The sequence below is a fragment of the Drosophila busckii genome, chromosome 3L, assembly GCF_011750605.1.
Source record: "Drosophila busckii strain San Diego stock center, stock number 13000-0081.31 chromosome 3L, ASM1175060v1, whole genome shotgun sequence".
NCBI lineage: Eukaryota > Metazoa > Arthropoda > Insecta > Diptera > Drosophilidae > Drosophila > Drosophila busckii.
In genome coordinates, this window is record NC_046606.1 from 3,372,503 (window position 1) to 3,391,759 (window position 19,257).

Here is a 19,257-nt window from a genome sequence, read left to right on the forward strand (position 1 = left end):
GCGGCAGCGCACTCCAGGGATTCGTTTGCGGCGGCGGACCCCAGAGACTGGCGTTGGGATTCTGCTGCTGCTGCTGTTGCGCCTGCTGCGGTGTCACCGGTGGCCGCCAGTGCTGCATGGCAGCATATTGGTTATACGGCGGCGGCGGTCCGTTGCCCGGCTGCGCTTGACGCATGTGAGGCGGTCCAGGCGGCGGACCGCCGTTGGGTGGCGGACCACGCATGCCCATGTGAGCGCGCAGATGCGGCGCTACTACTGGCCCCACTTGGCCTGGCACAGGCCCAGGTGCTGGCGAAGGTCCGTTGGGTGTTTTGCCGCCCGATGCGGCCGCAGCAGCGGCCATCATGGCTGCCATGTGAGTGGAGTACATATGATTGGCAGCCATGGCGGCGGCCATTTGGTTCATCTGGTGTGCAGCAACAGGTCCGGGCACCATGCCGGCGGCAGCGGCAGCCGCAGCAGCAGCTGCAGCGGCGGCGGCAGCGGCAAAGTGTGGCTGCTGCACAACGCCCTGGGCGGCAAGCACGGGAGCGTTCAGATAGACGGCGGCCTGGTCGCGCAGATAGGCCTCCGGTTGGAGCGCACGTGGCACAAACTCGGGCGCCAAGGGATTGAGCACGTAGCCACGCTTGAGCTCGACGCCGTCCAGTTGGGAGCGCAGATTGGACCAGGTGAGGCCAAAGAGCGACTTGTGCTCATTGCAGATCTCAATGAAGCGCTCCCACACCTTGCGGCAGCGTCCAATGGAGCACAAGGCCACAGGATCACCCACCACAGCCACCAAGGACTGGGCGCGCGTTATGGCCGTGTTAAGCAGCTTGGAGTTACTCAGAAAGCCATAATCGGTGTCGGCATCGCCAATGCTGGGCGTGTTGACACTCGAGCCAGAGGCGCCGGGTGCGTTGCCATGCGGCAGGCAGGTGCGTCGGGTGCGCACCGTGGAGAGGAAGACGGCGCGGAACTGTTTGCCCTGGACATTGAGCACGCGCTCGACGGATATGCCGCCCATGCGGCGCTTGCGCAGCTCGGAGCGTATGCGGAACACCTGATCGGCATAGGGCGTCATGATGCCAATGCTGGTGTCGTTCAACTTGCCCCAGGCAATGGGCCAGCGCTTGCGCAGCTCGGAGACGCGCTCGACCACTTCATAGACCTCGGCGTTGTTGTAGAACGCCGTCGAATTCTTGTCCTGCACATCCTCGCCGCGTGTGGTGAAGAATGTGAGCGGATAGAAGCGCTCGTGGCGCGGCTGCTTGCCGGAGGCGACCAGCTTCTGCTCGTAGAAGAGCTCCGAGGTGAAGCGTATGATGGCCTCGTGGGCGCGATAATTCTCGCAGAGCAGAATCTTGCAGGGAAAGTTCGAGGGGTAGTGATCGTAGAGTCGCTCCAGCAGCGAAATGTGCAGCTTGCGCTCCTTGGCAAAGGCCGAGAAGAGCTCGGGACTCATCTGCATGTGGTCACCGGCGAGCACAATGCGCGTCGAGTCATTGGCCAGCGCCAGCGGCATAATCGCCTCGCATTCCATTGCCTGCGCCGCCTCGTCCAGAAAGATGTGCGTAAAATGGCCCTTGGGCAGCCCCATTGTGGCCAGCTCCATGCTTATGCTCAGCGTGACGACGACAATGCGATGCCGCATGATATCCTCCAGGCTGGGCCGCCGGAAGTTGCCCACGCCATCGGTGATGCAGTATTTCTGCACCACGCTGTTGACCGTGGCCGACCAACGCTTGTGGTAGTAGACGCGCAGTGGGGTCGCCTCCTCCAGGCCATCCTCGATCCAGGGATGCAGGTACTCCTTGATGTACAGGTCTGCCGCCGAATTGGAATGCGTGCAGATGAGTATCTTTGCTTCGGGCTGTGCCAGCAGCTGCTTGATCGCCTGGGCCAGCGTGTAGGTCTTGCCCGTGCCGAAGGGCCCGATGAGCAGAATGGGCGGCAGCTTGATGCTCAGCGCTGTGGTGATGGCATTGATGGCCTCGCGCTGTTTGGCATTCAGCTTGGGCTCGCAGGCGTCGACCCACTGCTTCTTGGGTGTCCAGGGTATGGCCGGCTCAAGCTCAATGGCTGGAAAGATGAGACGAAAGTCGGTGATCTTGTCGACGGCGTTGTGCCACTCGCAGTATGGCATGCGATTCAGCTGGAACTGTATGTCCACCTCCAGCTCAGTGTCCGCCACCAGGCCCATGGCCTCCACGCACTTCGCAGACAGCTTCAGATAGATGACATTCTTGCCCTTGTCCTCAATGAGCGCCTCGTAAACTGCGCGCTGTCCGTCCTCCGCTGGCGGCGGCTCAGACTTCTCCACCGTCGTCGATGATGCTGCTGCTCCTGCTCCCTTCTTCTTCTTGCTGCCGCCGCTGCCGCCGTCTTCTGGCTTTGAAATGTACACGCTGCTGCAGTTAGAGAGTATAAGTCGACCCGGCGACGTGTCCTCCGAAATGTCCTTGCCCAAACGCATGAGAGCAAACAGCTCGCCCGCCAGCGAATACTTCGCGGTGCTGGTGGCCATGCCCGCCGGCGTCAGAATATAGTTTGAGGCCACTGTAAGTCGAGTGCGCACATTGTAGCGCGCAATTTGCTCGTATCGCGCGATCTCCTCCACCGAGAGCAGCTCGTGTATGCGCGAGCGGTAATTGTTCTGGGTGAGGCGCTTCTCAACGATCGTCGACTGCGTGAGTGTGAAGGTGGCGGCGCGTGGGCAGGGATAGCGCTCGAGCAGCTCCCGCTCGTGCTGCAGATCGTCCAAGTAGGCCTCGGTGCGCAGATGGGTGCCAATGGTGGTCTCGAAGCGGGTCAGCTGTGTGTTGGAGACATCCCAGCGCGTGGCCGAGCTGTTGATAATATCGCGCTTGATTTCCTCGATTTTCTCCGCATCGCTTACGGGCAGCACGTCCACGCAGAGATGGCGCACCAGCAGCGGCTCCTGGCCCACATCGAAGCATATGGATTGGCGAAAGGTGCCGTAGATTTCAGTATTAAACTCAATGGTGATCTCATGCGTGTGCACAGACGCTTCCTGTGCTGCTGTATCCGACACCAGCTCCTCCTGCTTGGCACTGCTGGCACTAGGCGCAAGCCACTCCTGGTCAGATTTGAGCTCAACAACAGTGGACGCCTCATTGCCCAGCTTGATGCTCTTGAGCGCAAAGTGATTGCGATGCGCATCCTGCAGCAGCGCCACCGCCTTAAGTGGACGCTCCGTCTCCAGCTGAAAGAGCCATTCGCGCTTGCTTGTCTTTGAGCTGATGCTGGTTACCAGCTGCTGCTCGCACTTGGCTTCCAGGTCGGCAACACGCTCGCACATGATTTTCTCCGGCGCCGTCGCCTGTATCCAGCGCTCCAGCACCTGCTCCGTATAGGATTTGCCATAGAGCTCCTTCTCGCACGCCTTCTGCACGCGCATGCGGCGATACTCGAAGCGCTCCTTCCACTCGTTCAGCTCGTCCAGTCCGTGCGCCTCCACGCACTGTGCTCCATAGTGGCAAGTGTGCGCCTCGCTGAAAGTCTCGCACAGGCTGTACGTGTCCAGTGTGTAGCCGCGAGGTGGCGGACGCCACTTCCAGTCGCGACCTAAAACAGACAGCATAAGACTTAGTCATATATTTAGTTTAAGATCACAATGCTTACCCTCATCGCTCATGATGACTTTCTGATGGCTCTCAGTCTGGCAGTGCTGCCTCAGCTCGTTGCGCGTTTGGAAGCTGATGGCGCAATAGCTGCAAGTTGTTGTTGTTGCTGTCGTGGAGTGACCCAGCTGATCAATCTCATCCGCTGTCGGATGCTTATTGCCCGTCACCTGTATGGCCGCCAACAGTTCATTTGTCTTGCCCACCAGACTCGATGTTGACATGGTGCTGCTGCTGCCAGTGCTGCTGCTAGAGCTGCTCAAGCTGCTGCCACTGCCATTTTGTTGTTGTTGTTGTGCCTGTGGCTGTGCCTGTTGTTGTGGCAGTGGCAGTGCCTGTGGCTGTGGCTGTTGTTGCTGCTGCTGCTGTTGCTGCTGTTGTTGTTGCTGCTGCTGCTGTTGCTCGCGCTTTTTCAAGCCCTTGTTGCTTAGCAGCTTGCTGTACTTGTCCAGCGGCAGATTGTTGGTTGCCCAATGATCCAGCTTGGTGTCCAGTATTGCCATTTCATCCTCGAGACGCGCATGTGGTATCTTTTGTGTCTGCGACTGCGCCTGAGCTTGAGCCTGTGCCTGCGCCTTGCTCTGTCCATTCATAATCATCTGTATGATAGACTTGTAGCGCTCCAGCGTCTTCGATATGTCCGAGAAGATCTGCTGCCCGCTCAGCTCATTGATCCACTTGCTCAGAAAATGCTCTGCGTCCTGCAATCAACAAAGACAAATTGCATTAATTGAGGGCGTCTCTTTCGACTGGTTAACAACTCACCGAATATTTGTGCAGCTTGAAGAGAGCGTGCACTAGCCAACGGCGTGCGCGTGAGACGCTCGCAAGGCACTCGGTCTGCTCGGCCAGTAGGGTGAGCACTTTGTAGGCATCGGCCAAGCAAGCTTCGTATCGGCCCAGCTCAAGCAGGCACTCACAACGTCCCAGCAGGCAGGCGATCTGCTGATCCTTTTGCGCACGTGTCGCCGTGGACTGCTGCTGTGTTGCCGTGGCTGCCAAAATTTGATCGTAAAGTGGCACGGCACGTGCCCAGCTTCGCCGCCGGACCATGTCATGTGCCTGCATCTCCTTTTCGGCAGCCATTTGAATGGTGAGGCACAATCTTATTGGCAGAGTACTCCTGTGTGTGTGTGCGCTGTACTGTACTCTGGCTGTGGTGTGTGTGTGTATGTGTGTGTGTCTCAAATGGTCGCCTATATTATAATTATGTATGTAATCGAATCAATTACTTGCTTAAAACAATCGACAGTTACAAATAACACCAACTGTCTGCGGGCATGTTATAAACTGCAATAACAAACAGAATAGTAATTGCAATTAATTCAGGAGTAAGCAATCTAAGGAATCAAGGAGAAGCTGCAACATAATATTTTATTGACATTTCAGTCGAGTATATTTAAAAACTAACAATTTATACTCAGAGTGTGTGTGTGTGTGTGTGTAAGTTTATATATCTATGTATGTACATATACATAAAAGTAAGAGCCAAATATGTGCACATGTGCTAAATTTTCTGTAGAATTGATCGCTTTTGCTTAACACGTTTTTGTATTTTTTTTTTTTTCATTATTCATGCGAGTCGACCAACTGTTTAACGCTATTTTTGTTTTTGCTCCTCCCGAGCCTATTTACATTATATTCGCACAGACTTTTTTCTGGTAAATGAAATTTATACACACGCCAGCCACACATAAATTTAAATGGAGTGCGTATCGTATTTTCCTCCTGTATAGTATATGTATGTATATCTTTTGTATTATTTTAATTTTCGCGAACGTTTTATACACTACTCTCTATTCATGCTGGCCCCGGCTCCTTAACCAGCTGCTGCTTCGGGTTTCACAATTTGCACCGGACGCGATAAGCATATTGTTTGAAAGTTTCGTATCGCACAGCATTTCTTCGTTTTTTATTTTTGCACAACTTATTGCATTTTCTTTAAAATTTGTACGCTTTCGAGTGCTGCAAGAGCACAGACAGCGCTGAACACAAAACGAAACGTCAAATTAGCAGTCCGTGCTTTTTGATACGGCATACGCAATGATGTTGCCATATAAATATGTGTATATGGCTTTACATATGTATTCACTTATGTACGCTAGTATGGATGTATATATGTTCACGGGTATAGGATGTATGCCTTCACACACATTCTTATATGCAAATCACTTGGGCTTTTTCCGCCAGCTGAAGTGAGTTAGCCCACTTTTATCGCAACATTTTGGCAATATGCACGTACATTTGCGTCGAGTTTAAGCTACAAATTGAAATCTTCGACCAGCAAATGCAGCTGTCATTTGGCAAACGAAACTGGCATAGGCTATGTATATGTATGTATGTGTATCCATTTTGCGAATTTTGCACAAAAGAAAGCCATTCACACTTTTTAGTTACCTTTTTACTAACTGTTAATGTTTCTATACTAATATCTAATTTAATTTTACATGATTAAGCACAAACTATTGTAGAAAATGCACATCTCACGAAAATAAGCTATGTATGTACTAGTGTTGGGTTGTTCATGACTCAATTACACAGCACTAGTTGTGGCGGCCGGTCAATCATACGACGATAGTCTTTAATAATCGAGCCAAACCGGCGAAAATTAAGTTTCTTAATTTATTACATTTTATTTATGACATTTATTAGTTTTATGAAATTAAAAATTTATTAGCTATATTATATTTTTAAGTTCACACAGAATATTCTTTCGATTTAAAAAACAGGTTGACAAAATTTGTTACAACACAGGACACACGTAACTCAAACAAAATTAAAAATTTAAAAGAACCTTTTGGCAAGCTTAATAACATCAATTGCCAACTTCAGCTCTTTGGCGCCCCGAACTCCCAGCTTTTCCAACTCTTCCAAAGTCATCTGTATGAGCACATCAATATCGATTTCCTGACGAGTAAACAACTCAGTAAGGTGTCCGTTGCCTGTGCGATCTAGGAGAGAACGAACACGAGGACACAGTGAAGGTTGCTCCACCGGGGAGCTACGCTTAAACTTATGTACTTGTGGCCTTGTTGTGGACAAATTTGCTGTACTAGCTGAAGAATTTTCCTTCTTTATTGAACGTGTTGACTTGGGCGGGAAGACTAAAGGGCTAGATCCACATACAGTGCTTTGGGCATTTGGCGAAAAGACACATCGCTTACGCATAAACTCGCTTGAATATTTAAAGCGACTTGGCTTCAGGCCTTTAAACGTATTTTTCCGTGGCTCCTCGGCGGGAGTGTGCGGCGACGCCATTTTTTCAAAGCTAAAGACCTGAGTTGACAGTGGCGTTATTGGTGTTAGGGGGGATTTGGGATCTATAGAAAAAAAACAAATATAAAGTTTTAAAATTGGTTAGATATGTAGGCAATAATTTACCTCGCCAGGCACGGTTGTATTTATCCATTTAAATTTATATTTTTAACGAAGAACAAATACACGAAACACAAAAGCCCTTAATGTAAGCTTGGGACTAAAATTGACCGCTTAACTGTAAATCTTACAAGTATGCATTCATGCACGATGAGGTTGTTGAAAATTCATCAATCGAATAAGTATCGCTTAATAGTTTTTTTTCATAAATATTATATCTAAATTAAATATTAAAATTAATTTCGTTTTAAGTTGTCTGTAAAAATAATAAATTTTGTTTGGTAATTTAAATATTGCGCAAATCTTATCGATAGTTTAACAGCTGTGAGTGACAGTGATGCTCACGAGTGCTACATTTCTATTTCGGAGTAGCACAGTATCGATACATTTTTTTCATTTGAATCTGTATGAACTTATTTTAATTTATAACGTACACACAAATTATAAATTAAAAAAATTGATTAAAATTGCATTTGTAAAAAACAAAGCTAGTGAGATTTGACATACATATTACAATAAAAGTAACCGCCATAATAAACAATAATGATACATTTTATATGTGCAAGCACCAAAACAACGTAATAAATTTTGGTGTGACTGCTAGTATGATATTGCAAATTAATATTTGCATTTCTAAGCGACTTGACTGAAGTTCAACAAACTTAAAAACAAAACATTAATTCGCAATAAACATACTTTCGTCTAATTAAAGCGAGTTTGGCGGGTTTTCGCTAATTGTTAGGAATACTGCGCACAAAGCTTTGCCGCGAAATTTTAAATTCGCTTACAAAATTTTAATAATTAAGTATAGTAGTGGCATTTCTCTTTATTTATGATGAAATGGTTAAGCCATGGTAGAGCTTGGATTAAAATGAATTTAGGTTTACTATTGAGAGCAAAAATGTAGTGATAAACTGAAATAGCAAGCAAAAGTAGATTTATAAAGAAATTTAAAGCTTACCCTTTGTAGAAATATTTGAAGAGTTAAGCTTATGCAAGTTTTCAATTAAATACACGCTAGCTATTTTTATAATATTAAAGCAATATTACAGCAGCTTAAGAGCTAACAGCTTCAGCATAGACAACGAACTAAAAGCTGTTGAATCTTTAGTCAAGAGTAACTATTTTTCTCTAGTGTCGTTTTATGCTCAGTGTAATAGCTGCCCATCTGTGCGGCTCTCCCGTATCAATGTGTGTGTGTGTGTGTGCATAGGTGTGCGTGTATAAGCCACAACAGTACCCAGAATCCGACGTTTATTGTTGCCGGCTTTTGCCAAACCAGCTGCTTTGTGTTTATATTTTTTTCATCGAGTGAATTTGGCGCTTGCGCATTTCGTGGGCGCACGAAGCTTGACTTCGGCTATTGAGCTAGAAGTGAATATAAAATTGTGAATTGGCGCTGGCCGATTCAGTCGTCTAACGGAGTTCAAAGTAGCTGGGCAAAAAAGTTCTGGCGAGCTTTTGGCAACTAAGCTGCAGTCTCGTCAATTGTCAAAAGCTGATTAAATTTTTGCGAAAATTCGTGCCCACACTAAGCCAAAAGAAAAACAAACGCGTTAAACACTGTGGTGTTGTGAAAATTTAATGACGTAGTCGGTTTCGGTGCGTATATATATAGAGTACTATATACATATATGAATAAGAGTGATCAGTGTAGTTAAATAAAGAATTATTAAGTATACGCTGTCTTGGATAATAATCAACAGGCAATAGTCAGTGATTAAACGGCTCATACTCTACACACGGTTCTGTTTCAGACACGCAAGAATTGGCAGCAAAGTGTTAACGAATAAAAACAACAACAATTGATAAACAACAAAATATACAAACAAACAAACATAAGTACATGCATATATTACTTGCGAAACATTTTGTTACGCCTGAACAAAAGAACTTAGGTAAGTTTTTTTTGTTTGTTTTTAGTTTGCTTTTTGCTTATTTTCTTGTATTATTATTTTTATTTTTTTTCATGCAAATTTAATTAAGCAATTAAACAATCAAAAACAACAACAAAAAATACTATGCTTTAGACTTAAACTTTTCGACATTAATTTTGTCGATTGCCTCATAGAGGCCAGCTCCGGAGCTGGCTACGGCTCCAGTCCGCCGTCCGCAGTCCGCACTCAATTGCAAAACTTTCCATGTGCAATCGTTATAAATTAACAAATTCTCAGTGCGGTTTCGCATTCGCTGTCTAGTGAGCTCGAATTGCTTAGCTCAATTCTTTAAGTGTTTAGAAAATTCAAATGAAAATATGCAGCATGTAAACAATTTGAATATAAACAAACTCGTTTCAAACAGACACACAAAATGCGATTAAATACCCTGTACAGCTTATAAAGAGACGACTGGAGAGCAGCATACCCACTTGGCTTTTTTTTTTTGTCGAGGGTGCCTTAAGCAGCTTCGTAAACAGCCTCAACAATCACAGCTGCATTGAGTGGACTGTTGTTGTAGGTTATTAAATTTGATTTTCATTAGGCCTTCAAACGATACACAATGGACCATACTGGCTGCTGCTGCTGCTGCTGCTGCGCTGCTGCTGCCGTCGTGGGGGTACTTCAAATCAAAATTGTGAGAGAATTCATAAATATATATACAATGTACAAACATTCTGACGAGAGCACACAAATGTACTTTTAATAAACGTTTAGCTGTGTTTAAGCAAAGCCAAAGTAGCAAAAAAAAAAACAAGAATATGCCACCAAATGAGTTCAACTAAGAGCAGCTCGACATTGGCGATACTATATAGCATACAATATGCTTACTGAAGGCTAAGGATACTCTTGAGTAATAAAATAATGCAGCTAATCAAAGCCCTAATGAGGTCGCACGTGATTGTTTTTCAAATTAAGAGCCGCAAGTCTGCAGCATCTTCTGAAGTGGAGGCGCAACAAGCAACAAATACTCGAGTATATTTGAGAAAAAACAAAATGTCAACTATTTGATTGTGCAATTCGGCCAAAGCCAATAGAAGTCTCAGATAAATTCCTATTACGACCAGTCTAGCATTGATTGCCAGCATAAAAAAGCAACAGCTTTTCTACGTTTAGCCTTTGCACTGGCCACTGCCAACTGATTGCTCTGACATCAAGACGGAAATGCAATAAATTTGGTTGCAAACACAAAGGATACGAATAATTTGCGGCTGAGTTGAAGTTTGATTTTTACACGTGATTTCATCTCTTTCATCATCTCGAGTGACCATTGAAGCGCATTGCAAGAAGCCCTTTGAACAATTTAAATGTTAAGGCTATAAGCACTTTGTGGCCTAATTGGCAAGTGATTATTATTTAAAAGGATTTTAAATGCAATTTGTGGATTGATCTAGGCAAATGCCTTTGATATGTTATTTATTACAAGTACAAACAATTAAGATATTTTATTTAATTGCGTTTTAGCACATTTTTTCTGTAGCTAGTAAAAAATTAATTGCTGACAACGCTGTGTAGAGTGAAATACCCAACCACGATGCAAAATCAATATTTATTAACATGAGCTCAATTACCAATTCAAATAAAGGGCTAAGCTAGCTACTGATTTGAGCGTCGCGTCGCTGATTCAATTGTTCAACTTGCATATATTTCATTTTATAATAATAGCATATAGTACTTACTTCTATGGCAGTGCAATTTAAGTGCTGCAACTAATAGAGTTTATCTATTTACACAAGTTTGCGAGCTTAGACGCTTGAGCGCATCGTGTTGACTTGGAAACAACACTGAACAAAGCTGCTAATTATCTACTTGTCTATCTACTTTACTCAGCACAATTGTTCAAGTAACGAAATTTGTAGCTGTATCTATAGACACGAAGTGAGCTCAGAGCTCGGAGCAGCGCAAATTTGTAAGGAAAACTCGGAGCAGTTATTATTTGAGTAGTTGCTAAGGATAAAATACGATAAGCTATTAAAACACACCAACGGGGGCTACTCTAAAGACAATAAACAAACGACAATGAATGAATGTATGCGAATCCGAAGAAGCGCAGGAGCAAAGCGGCAAAGCCATCGCACTGAATAATTCAGGCCAAAGGGCAACTGAGTGATGAATAAACGCTAGTTCAACCACGCTAGTGACTGACGCCAAGCGGAAAAGCTAATGGATAAACGTTGTACTTTATGTGGCCAACTGACAAGGCCAAGGATTGGCAACATTAAGTTATTGTTTAAAACAAATGACAGACAGTTGAAGTTTCAGCGTCAATTTCCATTTTAAAACATATTTGTTTACGCGAAATTTGACACGTCATGTTTAGCTATATAAACTTTATAATAAATGTTGTACGTATACGTAATTATTTCAGTGTTTCTATTGAAAAGTTGCACTTCTGCGCATTAAGTTCAGCTGAGCTTGGCTGCTGCCTTAATACAAATGACACAATTCCTGCGCCAGCTGTCAAAAGTTGCATTTTTCTAATGCCCGCCCCCCCCTGTCAGTTGCAGCCACTGTGTGAAGCCAGCGCCATGTTGCAATTATTATTTCCGGCTGGGAGTGAAAAATAAATGAGCAGGAAGCAACAGCACACGCCACAGAGCATTGGCAAAGGCAGAGGCGTGTGAACAGCAAAAAAAAAAAAAAAAGAACAGAAATAATAAAAATGAGGTCCACAAAGCCGCCCTTGCCGCAAAAGGCCCAACCCGAATTCCAAATCCACAGCGACCGCCATCAGCAGCGAGTTGCAAGTGGTGCCGTATCCGCTTTTGTTTCAGCGCGACGCATAATTTGCGAGACAAACATGCAAAAATGCCAGTAGTCAAAGTACGCACACACACACACACACAGATGCACATATACATACATATGTGTGTGTGCTTGGAAAATGCATGCACTGTAAAAAATAAAAAAATAGTTAGAACAAGGCAGCTCAAGCGATAATTGCAAGCAATGCTTTGAATTAAAGCAGCGCGTTTAAAATGCTTGAGCACACTAGTGGAGCATTTTAAATTTAATTTAGTTTAGTTAAGGGCTTGCTAAGTGAGCGCAGCGCTGCTCGATCGCTGCGACTGAGCGTGAGCGTCGAGCAAGAGCGAGAGAGAGAGAGCGCGCTCAATGTGCATCGTACGTTATGTGGGTGGAGTGGGTGGTGCACATAGAAACTGAGCAAGAGAGCTCGACTGCCTTTAGGCTTAGCAATTAAATCACATGACTTAAAAACAATTAATGTCAGAAGCTTTGAAATCTACGTTTGTTTTATATATTGTATTTATTTATTATTTATTGAATTCAAAGAAAAATATCATATATCATATATTTAAAATTAAATTTAAAAGTATTTAAAATTATGTTTTTGTTTTTAAATATGAAAAACTTATAGATTATTATTAAACAGATGCAACATTCGTTGCAAGGATTGGGGAAAGCCCAAAAACCTAATTTAAATTATTAAGAAATTAACACTAAATTATTATTAATTGCTTATTTGTAGAGTAGAATTGTAGCACGCATTTATAAAAATAAAATAATTAAATAAAATGTGCTTATTTGAAGAATAACTTAATTGTTTATTGTTTGTTTTAATAAAAAATATGTTATGCAATGAAAAGTTCTTGCTTCTTGGCTTGGCCTTAATTATGCATTATATAAATTAAGCGCGGATTAAGCACAATAGTCATACGATAAATAAAATACTTAAAATACATTTATATTATTTATTTTTCGATAGCTGTTTATACTTTGTTTTATTTTTTCTTATTTTATAGTGTAGACTCAAAATATTCTATAAAAATGTTGCTGCGCTTTGTGCGCGATACTATAAACATAATGCCATATTATTAACATTATTCCTTCATGTTTCCATTTCAATTCGAGTGCACTTAATTTAACAAATTTTCATGACATTCGATCGCTTATTTGACAACTCAATGTTGCAGTTGTTTTCCAAGTGTCAGTTGCATTCTTCGAGTGTTCATGCATTATTTTCTACATATGTACAGACGATACTTATGCAGACACATTGGCGCACAATTCCCCAGCAAGTTGAAGTGCAAAATAGAGAACGAGTGCTACGGCGGCTATGGGTTGCTGCTGGGGTGGGTTGGGGGGTTAGTATCTGATATTTGCGGCCGCTTATACCCGTTGCGCTTCAAGACGTAAAGTTTATCTTGCGCTTAGGCGTCCGGCGCTTGGCGCCCGCCGCCCCGTTGCAACGGAAAAGCAACTGCGCCGGGACAACAAGTTAAAGATAGAATGGGTAAGGGGGCTGGGGTGGGGGTTTTGCCATTTGTGCTTTTAGTTTATGCCAAACTGGGGAATGGAGAATTGCTGGTGCTGCCTGCTGTTTTCTAGTTTAGTGTTAAGGCTTTTTTTTAGGCGTTTTTGGCTTGTTTATGGTTATAAGTTGATTTCCGAAATGAAATTTTGCAAAGAGGATTTGCCTTTGAAATATTTGCGGGGCGGGCGGGCGCTTGGCCAAAGCCACGGAAACAGCAACAAGAAGAACAAGTTCAAAGTGGAAAATGATTAAAGTTGCAAAATCCGCACAATAGTCGCATCAGTAGCGTCAGACGTGCCCCCCAAGGCCCCAAAATATTATTATTTACTTATATACACATACTTACAATATAAAAGAATAGCGCATAAAGTGTTTAACGCATGATTTTCGTTTAAAAATATTTGTTGATTGAAGTTGCTGCTGTTGGCAGGACGTGTGTGGCAGGATTAAAGCGAATAAATAAACGAAAGCGTCTTCATTAAGCTTGTTTCTCTTTTGGGGTCCCAACACATTTCCATATTTGTGTCTTCGCTGGCGCTCTCTTTTATATGCGCGCATTGTGCTGCGGTCACGACAGCGTCAATCGTCCTGCTGCTCTAGCCACTAAAGGCTGCGTAAAGGAACAGAGCATAATTGCAATTTACGTAATTGTGCCCCCAAAGCCGAATGACAAATGAGCAGCGAGTTAAGCGCAACTCAAAATGCTGCCCGAACATATCCAACATGTGGGTCTCGTCTTTTTTATAAACTTTTCATGTTTGTTAACTTGGCTATGGATGCTTAAAAAACAAAGCACAAATCCAAAGTGTAAACAAAGAAATTTACATACATATGCAGTCAAATATGAGCCACGCTCTTGCTTTTTATGAGCGAGTGCGCTACATAAAATTTTCTTATGCACTGACGAATATTTTTAGATTTGAATATTCATGCTCGGGTCATGCTGCCGCGCTTTAAAGTTATATATACTATATATATAAAGCGAGCTTGCCAATATAAAAATTAGTTGCTTGAACTTTCTTCAGCTTCATTGCCTTGGAAATATTTCTGAGCGCTCAGACATCTTAGTCAAGCGTGTAGCACTTTGGCGCTTGGAGTGCTTAAATGCAGCAATTTGTGCCCCCACCCCATGAAATGTGTGTGCGCCCATTACACTTGTAGTTGTAACCATTGTTTGCTTGCAGCTCTTGCACCATTGTTGCATAAATCGTTTTAAAAACGTTTGCTGCTCACACTCATATCGCAAAAGATTGTTGGCCACATTGCTGTGGCATTGTTTGTTGGCTGTTGGCTGTTGCTTGTGATTTGTCATTCACACCACATGCACGTTTAAGTGGAACGCGGCTCATGCTCCAGTAGGCTCTAAAGCTTTGCCACTTCCAGAAACTCATAAAGCTGCCGCAAATTTAAATGTGTTGGCATTAAAACTGTATCTAGTATTGTTTACATATAAAATAATAATAATATGCATATGCATAGACTGAATGGAACGTGCATTAATTTAAAACTCAGCTCAGGTTCGCGAGCTCACGTAATTTAAAACTGGCTTCCTCTTTGCTGTTGTCTCTCTTAATATTAATAAACTTAAAATCAAGGCAATTGTAATTTGTATTGGAGGTTAAGTTACAGCGGAAATCATTACAAGCTAATTATTTACATTTTTGTGTAGAAAAACAAAAAAGAGTCATCAATCATTTATAATTTCCAAAATTTGTTTGCTTCTTTGCAGGTGCATAGCTTTAGCTTATATCGTATCTAATCTGGCGTTAATTGAAATCACGTCAGCCGCACAGCTGCACACACATACAGGCCTACGTAAGTAGCACTAATTAATATACTAGCATATGCACTAAGTTAAGCGCCGTTCCTGGAATTTGTCAATAGCTTCAATATCTTGTAAAATTAATTGTGGTAGCTTAATTTAATTCTCAGTATCGCTGAACTATCAGTTAAGAACTATCAGTGTTGCATAATAATATTTGGTAGCTTAATTGTAATTAAAATTAAGTTTAGCATTAATTTATCAAATCTTATCAAATTTACCATAATAACAACAGCTAAGCTTTAAGCTTATTAACATAACATGTGAAAATATGTGAGCAGACGTTAGCACTAGATATAGAAATATGTGTGACTTGTACAGCAAACAAGATGTGCATAATTAATTTGCAAATTGTTTTTGGGCATAAAGACGTTACCAATCTTTAGTTGTCAGCTTAGCAGGGGGTGGGTGGTTGGTTTTGGCTTGTTCCTTATTTGACAGCTGTCTGTCTCTTAATTAAGCGCAGCTACTAGCATTGAATATGCGCAAGTTGCTGTAATTTGGTCACGAATACAGAATCTAAATAAATCTTATGTAATACACAGTTAGCTTTAAAGCAGTTTATACTGCTGACTATCCTTTGCCCAAGGATATAGTGTCGATAAGCAGTTCGCTTTTGTGGGTGTTAATTCTTCTTTTCTATAGCACACACACACACGTGCGAATAGACGGACGGACATCGTTACATCGTTTACGGCTTTGACTGCTTTAATTCTTAGCCTAGCAGCCCCTGGAGCTTCTTTTCTTTTGATTTCTCATTTGCCACGCTTTGTTTCGTTACAAATTTCGACTTCGTTTTTGCTTGTGGCCTAAATATTTGATTTTGTTTCTAATCAAAAAATTATCATTTGGAAAATAGTTGTTTATTACAACGCCCAAGGAAAATATTTTCAATTGTTTATCATTATGAAAAGTAATTCAAAAATAATATAAAAATAGTAAGATCGGCATTATTATATAACATTATTAAATCACAGCGAATAACAAAATATACAAATATGAAAACGAATATATGATAAACAAAACAAAATATATGATGAATTTGTTTGAACTTTGCATTTGCAATTGACTGGCTTAGAGCAGCAGACTAGAGAATAAAGAAGAAGAAAATTTCGGCTGTGAGCGATCGCGTGTGAACAGCTTCAGCTCTAATTAGCTACTGAACTCACCCGCACTAAGCTCTCGCCTAGCTAAGGCCGAAGCTCACACATACTACGATGCTAAACGTGGGCGTCGCTGCCCTTGCGCTTCAGCAGCGCAGCTGAGCGAATGAAAAGGAAGAGAGCGAGAGCGCATGCAGGGCAAAGCTCACGTGGGCATACGAAAAGTCGTAAACAGCAAAGGTGTAGAACAAATTCACTATATGGGGTGATGATATTTTAAATCGTTATAGCATTAAAATATATTATTTGAATGCAAATCATTATGTTTTTAATATCAGCTTAAATTTTAAAAATAATTAATTATTGGTAAGCTCTAAGAAAAAAAAAAATATATGTAACTGCAGTTTTATTAATAATTTTTATTTTTCGATCGGCAAAATTAGATTTGCAAATATTCAAGTCAAGTGCTGGCATATTTACACTTATTAGTGTTAAGCAAGTGAAGAACAGTTATGAGCAATAGCAAAGGGAGAGAGAGAATGAGAGAGGCATTTACTATGCCAAGCTGAAAATCAATTACAGTTACAGTTTTAGCTTGCGTAAAGCAAAACTCGCAATTGCATGAGCAGCGCAGCAGAGGAAAAAAGTCTGCAGTCGGCGATCACAAGACGAGATAAGAGCAGCTTCAGCTCTAGTTATCAACTCAACTCCCCGCCTAACTAGAGCCGAAGCTCACGCATACAACGAAGCTAAGCGAGTGGCTGCGTCGCTGCCTTAGCAGCGCAGTCAAACGAATGAAGAAGAGAGAGGCAGAGCGCGAGCACATGCAGGGCTACGCTCAAAAGATAACCGCAGGTCGCATTGACTAAACAGCCAAAGGTGGCGTGATCGACTTGACTTGGCACCTTTAACTCTTTTCACTGCTCTTTGCACACACTGCTGTAATTATTAACACACTAAAAAAACAAGAACAACGTGCTCTAATTTTAATTGTTATGACTAATTGTGCATTATTAAATATGTGAAAAGTCAAAGGCAAGCCAGTTGTATATTGTTTTTTTAATTGGTTACTGCTAGACAAATGTGCTGGCATATTTACTGATTTATTTTAATTTGCAGAATAATTTAATTGCAGATCTGTGAAATAAAAATGTGACTCATACTGTAGAGCAATTTAATTAAATATTATCAAGTTCTCATTAGGCTTATGCAGCAAAGAGAGGATAAATAGAGTGACTAGAATATGCTGCAGTAATTTTTGAATGATTTATAGCAATAGAAAAGTAATATTTAGTCTGAAGAAGTTGCTATAATTTAGTCACGAATACAGTATCTAAATAAATCTTATGTAATACATAGCAGACTATCCTTTGCCCAAGGATATAGTGTCGATAAGCAGTTTGCTTCTTTGGCTGCTTTTGTGGCTGTTAATTCTTCTTTTCTATAGCACACACGTGCGAATAGACGGACGGACGGACGGACGGACGTTTACTGTGGTTTGTCGTTTACGGCTTTGACTTGGCTTTAATTCTTTGGCTAGCAGCATCCCCAGAGCTTGTTTTCTTTTGATTCCTCATTTGCCAGGCTTTGTTTCGTTACAAATTTCGACTGCGTTTTTGCTTGTTGTGGCCTGCATCTGTTTTTGTATTCATGGCCTCCTGGCCTTAGCCTTAGCTTTTCATTCATTATGCCGCAATTTAACGTAATCAGCAAGCAGCCAAAAGTGTTTTTCACACATTTTGTCAGCTGCCCCTGCCTCATGCGGCGCTTGCAACGCCTCGCTGAGTTCGTCTTTTTGCAATTACACCTGAGCAACGCATTTTGTAATTAAATTCACGTCTTCTGCCATTGGGTGTGGGGGGAGGAGTATGTAAATTTTGTAATTTAATATGTGATCAGCGCCAGATACAGAGAGCGCTAAGCAATCGCAGCTGCAATTGAATTAATTATTTAACCCTTTAACACATTATAATGGAATTTGCAAAGCAGTCGCTTGAGTGCAGTGCAGTCTATAGTTGGTTTATTAGCTTAATTATAAATCAAAATGGGGGGCAATGATTTCCATTAGAGTATTAAATTTTTATTTATATACATACTACATACGTAGTAAAGATGTAATAAAAATGAAACTTTTTACGGTCCATTTAATTTAATTAATTTTCATCCGTGATAAATTTTGCCTTTGCCGTGGGGTGCTGTCAGACATTGTCGTCGGCAGAAGAAGAAGAAGAAGATGGTGATGATGATGATGCTCATGATGTTGATGGTGGTGGCAAGCGAGGACAATGGCAGCAAAGCTTGGCGTGTCATCAGAAAAATTAAATTTAAATAAAAAGCCGTTATAACTAAAAGAACTAAAGAGCTTTAAACAATTTGTGTCATTTGCTTGATATATAGACTGCACTATAAATTTAAAGGCGTGCGATTTGCATACGCTTGTAATATTTCGTGGCACACTCGTCGTATACTTGACAGCCAAATCCCCCGTGCTTAGGTTGCGTTGACTGCAGCAGGACGAAGCGCTGTTATTAAAGTGAAATTAGGCGCTGTCTACACAGAAAACGAAAAACCCAAAAACATATTCACGTAGCAAAGTTGAAATGCTTATACACTTTTCTTTTTTTTTCGGGGCATACCCCTTACACTTAAACTTCGCTCATGCCCATGCCCATTCTCATTTCTATTGCCACTGTATATTCATGTAGTTATGTATATGTGTACTAAAGTTGTGGGTGCTGCTGAGTGGGGTGGGTGGGTGGCTTTTACTGTCTCAGATGTTTCATTGTTTTTGTTGTTGCTTTTGCTGCTGTTGTTGTGTGTTCAACGTAAAATTAATTTGCACAGTCGTTTTTCATTCGTTTGTCGTTTCTGTATGTATGTATGTGTGTGTGTGTTTGTGTGTTTGTCTTTCCGCGTGCGTTCTTTGCATATTTTATCAAAATTGCATTCATTCTGAATTCATCGTGCCGTTTTTACTCCAAAGCTGTTACATTGAAAAGGCGCTACTATCGCTTACAAGTCTCTCTCGCTCTCTCGCTCTCTCGCTCTCTCTATTATATGTATGTATATATCCTTTTGTCAGGCACAAATAACGTCTAAAGCTAGATTTATATCAGTT

General features: G+C 42.3%; 3 protein-coding genes across 3 annotated transcripts in view; 1 reads left to right on the top strand and 2 right to left on the bottom strand.

The window, feature by feature from the left end:
• LOC108600231 (probable helicase with zinc finger domain) overlaps nt 1-4,916 on the bottom strand; it is a 7,328-nt gene extending 2,412 nt beyond the window's left edge. Inside the window, exons 1-4 of the mRNA XM_017987659.1 lie at nt 4,392-4,916; nt 3,990-4,327; nt 3,628-3,899; nt 1-3,570 (exon numbers count right to left, since the gene is read on the bottom strand). The exon at nt 1-3,570 is cut by the window's left edge and continues 77 nt beyond it. Of these exons, the coding sequence (XP_017843148.1) occupies nt 1-3,570; nt 3,628-3,899; nt 3,990-4,327; nt 4,392-4,712 (4,501 nt within the window). The 5' untranslated portion in view covers nt 4,713-4,916. The remainder of the gene's footprint in view (nt 3,571-3,627; nt 3,900-3,989; nt 4,328-4,391) is intronic.
• Nucleotides 4,917-6,360: 1,444 nt separating this feature from the next.
• On the bottom strand, nt 6,361-7,093 carry LOC108599344. Its single transcript, XM_017986146.1, has 2 exons — nt 7,008-7,093; nt 6,361-6,946 (listed from the first exon to the last, which is right to left on the bottom strand). The coding sequence occupies exons 1-2, from the start codon at nt 7,033-7,035 to the stop codon at nt 6,411-6,413; spliced, it is 564 nt and encodes a 187-aa protein (XP_017841635.1). The 5' UTR covers nt 7,036-7,093; the 3' UTR covers nt 6,361-6,410.
• A 1,341-nt stretch (nt 7,094-8,434) lies between these two features.
• The window catches only part of LOC108599938 (Ig-like and fibronectin type-III domain-containing protein 2), a 41,523-nt gene continuing 30,700 nt past the window's right edge, over nt 8,435-19,257 (top strand). The window contains exons 1-2 of the mRNA XM_017987159.1: nt 8,435-8,899; nt 14,944-15,029. The gene's annotated coding sequence lies outside the window, so the exon portion shown is untranslated. The remainder of the gene's footprint in view (nt 8,900-14,943; nt 15,030-19,257) is intronic.